Raw genomic sequence first — 13,229 nt, 5'->3', positions numbered from 1 at the left:
AAGCTCTCACTCATAACTACATCAAAAAAATAAAAGCTTTAAAATGTATTAGTGAAAATAATAATGAAAACGGAGACTCAAAAAGAGATGCTACAGTGCTTTTAAAACAAATTTAAAAAAAAGAAACTGCATATCTATTTTTTTTTGCGGAATGATATATTGGATAGGTCTAATAAGATATCTATTCACCTACAAGACAGTTCTTGTAACCTGTTGAACGCTTTGAATTTACTAAAATCATTGAAAAAGTATGTTTTAAATTTAAGAAACAGTAGTTTAATTTATAAAAATAAAGCTATTGAACTTGGTCCAGAAATCAATAGTCTTTACCATGATGAAGGAAGAAGAACATTAAAAAAAAATGTGTCGCAAGGTGGTGATAAGTTTAGAATTGAGACCACAACATAATCATTGATAAATTTTGTTCTGAATTAGACAAACGAGCTGAAGTTTACAAGTTTGTTTCAGTTTTGAGAGTAGGTAACTGGTCACTATAATGAATGTGTTAAATTTGAATGCAATGATTAGGTATCATTGTATACGAAAAATGATTCTGAACGGAGATGATTTGTCAGTCAATGATAATTATTTGAATATATTATATTATTAACTATATTTAAATTGTAATATATTGTTATTTTACGTGATTTCGTAAAAAATTAAATTTCATACGCTCATAAAATGTTTTCTATATTGACGCTGGAATTTTGTTTACAGTTACTTGAAGGAAAAATTATGGATAACCTTGTATTGGATTTTTGAACTTTAAGTATAAATCACAAAAATTTTATGAATTTTCAACTTCAAAATTCTTTGCAAATTTTCGCGATTTTGATATATTTCGTAAACATTTAAACTTTTAATGCTTATAAACAAAACTTGTGACTAACGATTTTTGATTTTTTTTTTTTTTTGCTAAGATAAGTACAACTTATAATAAACCTTATATTAAATTTTGAAGATTTTTTGGATAGCCAAATTTTTTTTATCGGCATTTTAAGAAAAAAAACTTAGAAAAGTCAAAAATTTTAATTGTCTATAAGTAGCTTAAAAAAGGTCGAAATATTTTTAAAATTTAATCGTAAATAGATAACCATAATATTAACATTTGGTGAAAATTTTAAGTGTTTACAATGATTCGTTTTTGAGTTACAGCAAAATCAAAAAATCGATTTTTTCGAATGTGGTTATGCGTAAAAATTCCCGTTTTTCCGTTATTTTTTCAGGTTTTTTCCGGACGCTTTTGAAAACTACTGGAAATTTACTTTTGACCCCTAAAAGTACCAACCTGATGAATTTTCCTATTCAAAGAGGGGCTGAAGTCAAAAATCGAATCATTATTAGTACTCCAAAACGTGATGACACACAAAAATAAAAAAAAAACACACATAATTGTAAAGTCAATACATTCATCACTCAGTTCAGAATCTAAAATTATAAGTGTATTTCTTTTATCTGTATAAAATATTTCAAATGTATTATATTTCTATTAACTAATGAATTTTATTCATGAATATTATATATATATATAAAATATTAATTATTAACATATGAACCTAACATATCATAGTTAAATAACTGAGTATTTAATATGTCAATAGAATTTGTGATTCTGAGTAGGTATGAAAAATTAAAATTGTATAATAATATTTAATAGTCTATTCTAATACTAGTATCATTGATTTGTTAATATATTTTTAAAGTTGTTACTTACTTATTTTATACAATTTAAAAATACATTTATGTTAACTTAATACAATAATTCTTAAAATACAAGTTATCATTATATTGTATTTACTACAAGCAAATAAAAAAAAATGAGAAGAGCAAAAAACAAGTTAAATCCAAGTATTTATTTTCAATATAGATTTCATGTCAATAAAATTGTAGCTATCAAGACATCAGTCATAAGACGACATAATGAAAAAATATGTTCTCTAAGAATATTTTATAAAAACTATGAAAATTATATATTACTAAAAATAATGAAATATTAGTATTTATATATCAATACTTATAAAATAAATAAAATAATCGATAAATAACAAGGAATAGGCTATTCCTTTCTTAAAACTGTTTGAATATAAATATAACAGTAATAAAATTAATTTGATTTTAAACCATTTTTAAATGAGACTTCATATACTTGTTGTAGATTTTTTTAAACTGACGTTTTGTAAATGGCGGTGGAATTTTGTTTCTAATATAGTTTTCAGAATAGGTTTTATACATATATCCCATACAGATACTGGTTTCAAATAATTGTTTCTTAAAGTCTCCAGGGATTTTGGGCACACATAAAATTCTAGGAATACTTTTTATGTACATTAACACTTTTTCTTGTTCTTCAGATGGTACATTTTCCAGATTAATTTCGGTATCACTCTCAGGGACATATAGATTGTAATCCTTGTCTAACAGTTTTAAAGATTCTTTCATGAAATTTGTGATCAAAATTTGCTCGCTTATTACTTTTGATTGTTTTGGATGATTAGCATTCAACGCAGTATCTCTATTAGAATACCAACTGTAATTGACTGGTTTCAAAATGGCATCGAGACGGTGTTCAGAAATACCCAATGTATTAATAAAAAATACTCGGCAGACCTTAACAGATTCTTTATTCATAGTTAAATGACATGTCACACTCCTCTCAAAATTACTTTCTAGATTTTCAACCATAACAATTTGTACTAATTGAGCAATTTTACAGTTTTGTTCAGTCACATTTTGCAATTTATGGAATTGATTAAACATTTCTTTTCGTTGAGGACCAGGTACAGAATAATAACATTTTAGTTGACACTTTGGGTCGCAATAAGGTGGAAGCATTTCACCATAACATTCTGTTAAGGCTTGATCATAAATGATAGATTCAGGAGTTTCTAGAAAAAAAAATACATATTGAAAATATAACAGACATTAAACATTTTAAAATAATGTCTAGGGGAAAAAAATAATATCAAAAATGTTTACTACCTTCAACAATTTTAAGCTTTGTGGATTTTGAAATTATGTCTTTTGAATTATTTGTTTCAAATCCTATTTCAGTTGCATTAGATTCCTCTAATAAAAATAAATAAATTATAAAACATTAAATATTAAATAGTGAACAATATTATTAGCAAGTTACCTTTTACACTAATATTAGTATCATATATAGGTTGTATTCCTATCATATTTTCATCATTTAACATACCCAAATAAACATATTCCAAATCAATATCATTACTATTTGAAATTTTATTTATCACCTCTTTTTCTGAAATAATAAAAAAAAATTTTTTTTATTTTCGATAATAAAATTATATTTTATAGGTTAATAAATTATTAAAAAGTCCTAGGATAAATAATATGGTTTTCCTGACAGACAAAAAATTCTAGTACATATTTTCAAGTTCAGTACTAGGTCTGAAAGTATACATCATTTAAATGACAATACTGTCAGTACAATATATTATATCAAAGTCAAATTCAAAACTTGTACTGTGACCTTTTACAAGGAAATTAAAAATATATTTTGATAATTTTTTATTTCTATAATTTAAAATTTAAATTTTGTGAATTAAAGGAATTTGTATTTTCTTTGTCTAACAAAAAAGGGAAAAAAAGATATTTTTTTTATAATTTATTTTATAAACATATTTTTAAAAATATTTCAAAATATAACATAAAAAATAATTCAAATATATAAGTAAATTAATAATTACCTTCAAATAATATATTTGTCTTTATTGATTCTACAGACATATTTTTCAAACTATTTTTATTTGTTTCAAATTCTAATTCAGTAGCATTATTTTCATCTGTTAACAAAAGTAGTTTTATATAAAATAAACAATTCAACTATGTAAAGTTATAAACTGAAATTCTATGTCAGTAAAAGGATTTCATTAGTTTTATTGGAGTTCAATATACAATAGGATAAGAATTATAATATAACAGATCCTTATAAATAAATCATTTGAAATAAAACTGAATACTAATTAATTATATTTTTTCTAAACATATATTTATATTAACCAGTGGCAACTCATGAAGTTTTTATAATGGGGCGCGCAAATAATTTTATAAAACGTCTATCTAGGCTGGTAAAAAAAAATGTTGATACAAGTTCACAACTAAAATAATGTACTTATCTATATTTAATTGTTTAAGCTTTAAAAAGCTCAATTTATTTATTACGAGTAAATTATTTTATTTTGTAATTTCTATATATTATTGATAATAGTTTAGTTTGATATAAGTGCATAGTGGTAGTAAGGCAGTAGGCAAATGTACAATGGCATAGAATCTTTTCAAAGATATTTATGATGGAACAGCATTATAAAAATAGGTCCTGTGCACACATTAATAGCAATAGCTAACAAATCAATAAATTGATGAACTTAGCTAAAATTGTATAGTCACATAGAGCACGACTTGAGCTCCACAAATTATTTAATTGTTAATATACATGCTTGTAATACAAAAATCTATAACCTTTTTTCTTTTTAGATTAACTATTTTTATATTACAGACTATATGTCCAATTATAATTTATATTTATAATAAAAATGTAATCATTTTTTTAAGACAATTTTATTGGATAGTTCATGTACTCTGCACACTATAGAATGAGATGCCACAGATATTTCTAAAATATTGTAATTATAATTAGCAAGTTACCTTTTAAACTATTGTTTGTATCACGTGTAGGTTGAACTTCCATCATACTTGCATTCATATTCACATCATTTAATATATCCATATAAACATATTCTAAATTCATATCATTATTATTTATATTTCCATTCACGTTCTCTCTTTCTGAAATTATCAAAATGTTGAAATTTAATTTTAATTTTTAATTTATACTTTAAATATTTCTATTAAATTTAATTTCTTTTGATTCTGAGCAGAGCAATGACTTTTTATAGTAGAAAAATGCTTGGAATTTTAAAAAATAAAAAAATAATAAGCTAAAAGCTTAAAAATTGAATGCAAGATCTGACATAAGTTATTATTATAATAGCTATTTAAAAATATTAAATTATGTAGATAGAATTTTAACTTTGGTGAAAATTAGATAATTAAACAAAGAATAACAATTTTAGTTATTTCATTTCAATTTGAAAATATTAACTGTGGGTATTTGAAAAACTTTAAATGTATATTATTATATTAAATTAACACAATTTCATAATTATTCTCAAAACCTAGTTTAAATTTGTTTTATTATCTTTTTATAGTACAAACCTATTCACATCGATCTATGGTAAGTTGGTAGAAACAACTCCGTATTGACTTAAAAATATATAATTTACACTATAATAGTGACTTACAAAATGACAAGGTATACTTTATATCTATTATGCAGCAGAGCAGTACCTTATTTTACCTTTTTTTTATATTGATGAATATTTAAAAATAAGATATATACTTTTTTATACTTTATGATATATTTGTAATATGATACATAGTTTGGTAAACATGACTACTACAAAACGGTACACGCTGGCTGGAATCCTTTAATCTAGCGATTCCCACCCGGTTGTTGGACAATGGAGCCCCTTGGTCATGGCTCACACGTCAGTCGTGTAAATAAAGAAGACTAGACAGAACCTCTATTGTATCAGAATAATATCTATTTTATTTAGAAATAATCTATTTATGCGGTAATAAATAATACTTGTAATAATAATTAAAAAGTTTCTGTTCAAAAAACTTTCTTAAATTATCCTTACCTCCTTACAAAGGAATACACCAATGATATGAATACATACATCAATAATAAATTTAAGAAAATAATTTTATTAAAAAAAATCCATTCATACATAATAATAAAGATTAATTATCTTTTTCAAGTATTAAAAAATAAAAATAATTATTTCATTAAACATAGTGTTTTATACTATTATAAAAATGTCTTTATGATTGATTGCAAAAATGTGGCTCATTAATTGGGTTATTCAATATTATATTATATGACTACATTTTTATTTTAATAAATTAACAGTGGTAGGTACAATTACAAATTATGTTTTAACACACAGTACACACATATTTAATATGTCATCATGTAATATTTATATACCATAAGTATTCTCATTATTTAGTTTTGATAATTCTTTTTATAATGAGATTTAACTATAGCTACAATTCAATACTCCTTAATAATTATAAAAAAAAAAAATAATGTATACAATTTGATAATATTAAAATTATTATCAGATTTATGAATCCAAATATAGACTAAAAATTAAAAATCATATATTACCTTTTGCAATTTCTTTTTCAAATGATTCTAAATATTGTTTAGTTAAACTTAAATTAGTCTTCTCTTTAGATTGAAATTCTTTCATTTCATTAACATCATCCAAAATCTCCTCAACATTTAAACTACTACACTTTGTTGAGGAATTTAATAATTGTATTTCTGTTAATAGTTTATAAAATATTATAACATAAATATATTATATTTATTTATCAAAATGTTTGTCTATCATTTGTATAACCACATATGATTATAAATAGATTATTTTTCTCTCACCTTTAACACTGTCTTGTAATACCGGTAAATTTGAAAGTTTTGTTGCTTCAAGTATTTTATCATATTTTTTTAGTTCTTCATCTATCTTATTTTCTAACAATGTTAGCAAAATAGTTTTTTCATTATTATCATTTTTTCTTTTTTTTTCTTTAACTACCAAAGTATTTTTATCTACTGTATTAAATTCTAGTCTACTAAAATCAGATGGATTATTATGATCATTAATAGATGTTTCGAACTCTCTGCTATTGTAATCTGCGTGGTTCAAGACAAACAAGTTCTACAAAATAAATGTTGATGTATAATATATATTTTAAACTAAGTACTGCAAATGCACCATGTATACATACTTTTGGTTTCATTGATGGAACTGCATACTTATTAAGTTGATAAACATTATTAATCTTCATAATGTAATAACTTTCAAAATGATCAGAGCATATTCGATTAGTTTTTAATGGTTTCCAAAAAGGTAATCCTATAATATTTAACCATTTTTTAAGCATAAATTTGTTTTCGAGTGGAAATCTAAAAATTAAATATAAGATTGTTTTAGAATTTATTCTATTTAAATTACTATAGTTGTAGTTCTATAAATTTACTGTAGCACTTTAGTCCTCAAAAAATGTAAAATATATTTTATAATATGTATTTCATATCTCATGGGTTGCTTATTCACCTCAGTAGCACAATTATGTAGATTATTTTAAGTGTATGTATCTAGATTCTTGATAGCAATTTTGAACAATATCAAATGAAAATTTGTCTTGTTCATCATGATTGTCATAAGCGCAATTTGAAGGAGGCTTGGGAGCTAAGCCTCTCTCTATGATATGTATTTAAAATAGTTTATAGGCACACATATAAATTATAATAGCCCCCCCAATGTAAAACCCAAATTGCACCTATGATAATTGTACTACCATAAAGTTCTTACATACAGAAGTACAATTTGTACATCATTTATCATAGTATTTTCATTTTATTAAGGTAAAAGTTCAGTATACTATCATAATGATTTATCTAATGTTTATTTTTTTAAACTTGTAACTTACATGAAGTTAATACTATGGACTAAAGTATTTTTTTCGTCCGGCTCAACTGGAATCTTTTTAAGGGCATAGTACAATTTCAAATTTATGTATATTATATTAACTCATTCTCATTTTATTCATGGAAATCATGAAAATTATTTTAGTCATAATAGTGAAATAAAATTAAAAATATTTGTGTACCACTACATAATTTTTATTGATTTATTTATCTGACTAAAACATTGTGCATAAGATATCAAAATATGTACCTAGTATAGCTATAGAAGTAGTAAAGAGTATAGTACTATAATGAGGTATAGAGCCTAGTATAGACCTAATGGCCTAGCACCTATAAGAAATAGGAAAATTTAATTATCAATTATTACATAATTACACATTTATATATTACCAACTAAGTTTATATGTACAGTTACATATAAAAATATGCATTAGATATATATTTTATTTTTAACTTCAATGTCTAGTACATTAATGTTGTGTGCACATACAACTTGATTCTATTTGTATAGGTATAAAAATTGTATTCAGTTTTAAATTTACAATTAAAATATATGTATGTTAATGTGTTAAAAAAAATTAAGGGCACTGTCCTAGTATTGGGGCACTAATTTTTCCATGCTTGACAGGAAATTAAAGTCTGCGCACGCCTATATTCATGGTTCAATAATAAAAATAATATTTATTCTCGTGATGAGGTTTATGAAATCAAACAACCTTTTTTTATATTAAATTAATTAACCTTCTTAAGCTCCAAATAATCCACTGGAAAAGCCGCTGAATCGGGTAATGAATTTAGGAACACACGGATTATAAACAGTTAACTCTAAACCTAAAGTGTAAACCTAGTCAAGTCACTAATCATAAAATATTTTTTTGGTATTCATCTAGTTAAATTTTTATTAATATTTTTTAGCCATACTAAATATAATTTAAAACCACTTACTTAAAGAATAATGTAGTTTTCCCATATTTTAAAGATGTTTTCTTACAGCCTTGAATTACACATACATAAATTGATGTTAATTTCTTGTGCTCTGTTTTTAAATTATATTTATTATAAATATTTTCAAAAATTAAAATGGAATAATTTAGATTTTTAAGTAGTACACTTTAACTATACTCACTGCAAACATCATTAACACGTTTTTTCCGTTTCCTAGTAAACTTGGCATACTCAAACGGTTGTAAATAAAGAGTTGGTACAATATAATTGTTTTTCAATATAGTTTGTTTATAGAGTTTTCCATCTCTTCTAACCATATTAGAAGTAAAATCGTCTGCCTTAAAATGAATAGAGCATATCTTTGACAAAGGATTAAACAAACCGTAGTGTCCACATAATCTCCACCAAATTTCACAAAGATTTTTGTTATCCTTTGGAAAGTTGATGAAAAATAATCTATCAAACTGATTTCTTGCATTTGCATTACACAATATAACAGCACATTTAGTATCATATTGGCTGGTCTGAAAAAAAAAAACAAAATAATTATATTATACTTATTTCAAATTTATAATAATAAAATAACTAACATTTCCATAGCTCGTTACATATGAAGATAACGACACCGCGTCAAATTCATTTTCTGAAAGCAATGACGATGAATCTGATGATCTCAGGGCTAGTTTTTTTTTCTAAATAAAACATAAATCATACAACCAGTACATTACATACTTGGAGCACACGACGGGGAACAAAGTTTGAATAAATAAAAAGTCTTACTCTTTCAAATAAAATGTTCCTAACAGAATCGTCATTATATGGGTAGTCACTGACGTCACTTAACTTCATGTCTGTTGTGTTTGGTGTATCGAAGTCGATGTCCGAATAATTTACATCGCTTGTAGAAGAAATGTCACTCAAATCAGCATCCGTCATCGTGACTGTTAATATTCTCTAATAATATCTGTCTTGACTAACGCACGCGCACCTAGACTAGTGAACAACGACACAGAAGAGATTGAGACACAACTCATTGAATTGTGCACACAAAGGTCTGCGTCCCTGGACTATGCAATGAATGCGGGAATGCAGTATGCACGATACCGGGACGGACGATGGCGGGCAATAAAATCCAATGATATTTGACAAAATAATACATAAATAACCGATATAGCAATTATTTATCAAACTCACGTGTAATAATAAACATCAGATCGACGTTATTATTTGGTATCGGAGGACGGAGGTTGTGATAAAAAGTTATAAATAGAAATAAAATGTATACGGCGTGGCTCTGTACCATGATTATAACCCAGATTAGGTTAGTTTTTAGTAAATTGAAATAATCGATTGTAAATGGTAATTGGTTATGATGACCAGTCGTGGTGGTGTGTACTTTTTTTGACCGTAGACGAGGAAATTCCAATTACAACACCCATATATTTTAATCACTCAGTACATTGTCGGACGGTTGTGTGTAGAGGGGTATTGATGGTATTGTAACACGATTTCATGACAATATTATTATTGTTATTATTCTACACAAACTCATTACACTACAGAAATCAAAATATTTCAATAAAAATAATTTTTTTTATTTTTATCGATCTGCAATTTAAACCAACGTGTTTTAATATAATTATATAAATTTATTTCATTAAAGTCTTGATAATTGTTATTGAGATGACGTAATAATCATCCGTATGTTATCTGCGTCTTATAAACGTACATGGTAAATTTTTAAGCGAGTTATAAGTATGTAAAATATTAATATTTTAAAATGCTCATAATTCACTTAACAATAAATTAAAATATTTTAATAAAATACGAGATCTCAGACAATGTTTTTACCTACCTTTGCTAAACACACGAAATTGGTAATTACTTAATGAAAATGCCGTGTTGTACGTTTAAGTAATGTTCGAGTAATGTATAGAGTGTTACTCTATAGTCTATGGGGTGCATCCTCTTTAGAGAACACCTTATTCAGTAGAATCAATTGTGTGTTGTTGGTTTTAATATTAAGAGGACGCTATAGCTGCATGTGTTGTCTCTGTCTTACTAACGTACATCATACCAAATTTTTGTTTAGCAGAATACATTTTGTGATGTTAGCTTTAAATTAGAGTAAATTTACTTATTATCAAATTTAAAGGTAAGAATATTATCTAGACAATGAAATATGCTTTTAATGATATTATTTTAAAGTGAGTTACAGCTATGTAAAATATAACAACTTTTAATGATAGTATCAATAAAATCATATGTCATTGTCTAGATAATATTCTTACCTTTAAATTTAAATTTAATAATAGGTTAATTTACTCTAATATTAAAGCTAACATCACAAAATGTATTCTGTTGAACAAAAATTTGTTATGATGTACGTTAATAAGACAGAGACAACACATGTGGGTATGGCATCCTCTTAAAGTGAATTAACCAGAGGGTCACCAGACGTCCCGTTTAAAACGGGATTGTCCCTTTTTTATCATCATATCCGGTTGTCCCGATAAACTTCGAACGGGACGTTATTTATCCCGTTTTTACATATTATTACATTGTATTATTAAAATAAACCAATCTATGAAACATATCTAAAATAGTTATGTATAACCAAATTTATAAATAACAGATAACAGTTTTGTAAAACAAGAATTAAAAACCGATGCTAATGAACAATTAAATTAGTGATAGTGTTTAATAATAAAAAGAAAATTTTCCTAATTATTTAAAAAAATTGTATTCGTTTTGAAATGCATAACATTGTGTTGATTAATGATACTAAAAAAATAAATATTTCTAAACATTCAAACACTCTTATTATTTTGGTTAGGTTAATTAAATCAAAAGGGTAAAGTAACAATGATCATTTTTTGAGAGGGGGGGGGTGTAACAACTGTCCCGTTTTTTTATTTTTTAAAAATGATCACCCTAAATTAACTTATATATTATTAAAGTTAAAACTAAGAACACTATATGATTAAATGTAGGCCTTTTTATATTTACGAACGTAAGACAACAAATTTGCGTTCAGCAGATTCAATTTTTTGCTATTAGCTTTAATATAAGAGTCAATTTTCCTACGATAAAACTTAAAAGTAATAATATTATCTAGGGCATCTCATAGGCTTTTATTGATATTTTAATTTTTAAGCGAATTACGAGCATTTTAAAGTTCTAATATTTTACATAACTACAACTCACTTAAAACTTCTAGGTCTACATTCCCTGATATTCAGTAGAAACATTTGAAGTTGAAACTTAAGACCATATATGGTAGGTTTGGAATGAATACCGTATAGTAAAAATGGAAATAAAACTTAAAATTAATGGAAATATTGGCAAGCATAATTCTATTGCACGGCTTGTATGGAACCTCAATGCATTACACACTTAACGATTTTATGTCTTTCAGTAAGTGTATTAATTAAATCGTTGTTTGTTTCATTAAGAATGTTTAATAATAAATAATAACTACTAACTAGTATGTAAGACAAAAGACCGAAATACCGTGGTATTATTAATGCATCAATTGAAAGCTTTCTCAAAATCCAAACGTCAACTTGTTCTTTATTATGAAATTAACTGAACATAATATAATCAGAAAAAAAGGTTGCTAGTAGCAGTAAACTAGTAGAGCGTCCAGGTCGATATAGTCATTCATACTGGTCGACTATATTAATATGATTTATAGAGGTATGCTGCAGTGTATTGTGTATACTAAAATATATACTAATCCTCAAAATGGTCACGATTATATTTAAATCCGAACACTGGAAACACTAGTGAGTTAAGAAGCTTAAAAAGACTATAAATATAAATGTTATTTTTTATTTTATGTATATTGGCAATACTCTAATAGTCTAATAAAATATATGCATAATATTCAACATTATGATAATTCGTTGAAAATAATAAAATAAATAGATATATTTTTTAAAAGTATCGATACCTTTCTACAACCTATAAATAGTAATACAAAGAAAAGAAAAACATTGAAACATATTGTAAAAGAATAGCGTTTGTTATAATTTATACTAATTTTTATATATTTTATCGTTTAAAGGTTTCATATTATCTGATGCTGGTTTCAACGTTTGGCTACTCAATTTTCGTCTTGCTGGCATTTCCAAATATATCAAGAATCCAAGAACCGGTCTGGTAACTCCATTGAGAAATATATCTTGGGATTTTAGGTATGATCAAGTAATAACTAAGTTATTCTTTCTCAGTGCTCGACTTGGCAAAATTAAATTAGGGGGACTCATCGAGCACTGTTCTTTCTGAAATAATTTATATTGCACTTGCATAAATAACTTAAAGTGTATCATATGAATTTACAATAACGCAGTATAGAATATAATAGATTACTTTAACATTTTAATAATAACTCTATAAGTAAACACATTATGTTTCTATACAAAACATTACCAAGTCTTCAAAAAATTATTATTGATATAAAAATCTGGAATTTATTGATTTAGGTTTTTAGAAGAAAAATTTAATAGAATACTACAAATCACCAGTTAGTTTACTATTTTTGGCAGCTCATAATTCGAGCTCAAAACGAATTTGTCATTTATACCTAATCCAATTCTGTAAACATAAGAGAAATAATCAAATAAATAAAATCGTTTCGTATACAATTTATATTTACTATATACTATATACTCGACAGTTGACATAATGATAAAAC

At 25.3% G+C, this 13,229-nt stretch overlaps 1 protein-coding gene across 1 annotated transcript; it reads right to left on the bottom strand.

Moving 5' to 3' along the window:
* Positions 1–2,051: 2,051 nt before the first annotated feature.
* Positions 2,052–9,661, bottom strand: LOC113553471. The gene is made up of 12 exons (XM_026956818.1): positions 9,311–9,661; positions 9,121–9,222; positions 8,712–9,054; positions 8,531–8,621; positions 6,883–7,060; positions 6,533–6,812; positions 6,260–6,418; positions 4,669–4,809; positions 3,711–3,806; positions 3,134–3,262; positions 2,980–3,066; positions 2,052–2,885 (listed from the first exon to the last, which is right to left on the bottom strand). Exons 1-12 carry the CDS (start codon positions 9,464–9,466, stop codon positions 2,116–2,118), a joined length of 2,532 nt encoding a protein of 843 aa, XP_026812619.1. The 5' UTR covers positions 9,467–9,661; the 3' UTR covers positions 2,052–2,115.
* Positions 9,662–13,229: the final 3,568 nt, after the last annotated feature.

Source organism: Rhopalosiphum maidis, chromosome 2 (assembly GCF_003676215.2).
Source record: "Rhopalosiphum maidis isolate BTI-1 chromosome 2, ASM367621v3, whole genome shotgun sequence".
NCBI lineage: Eukaryota > Metazoa > Arthropoda > Insecta > Hemiptera > Aphididae > Rhopalosiphum > Rhopalosiphum maidis.
Note: the sequence above shows the minus strand (reverse complement) of the source record. Positions and strands in the feature narration are given on the sequence as shown.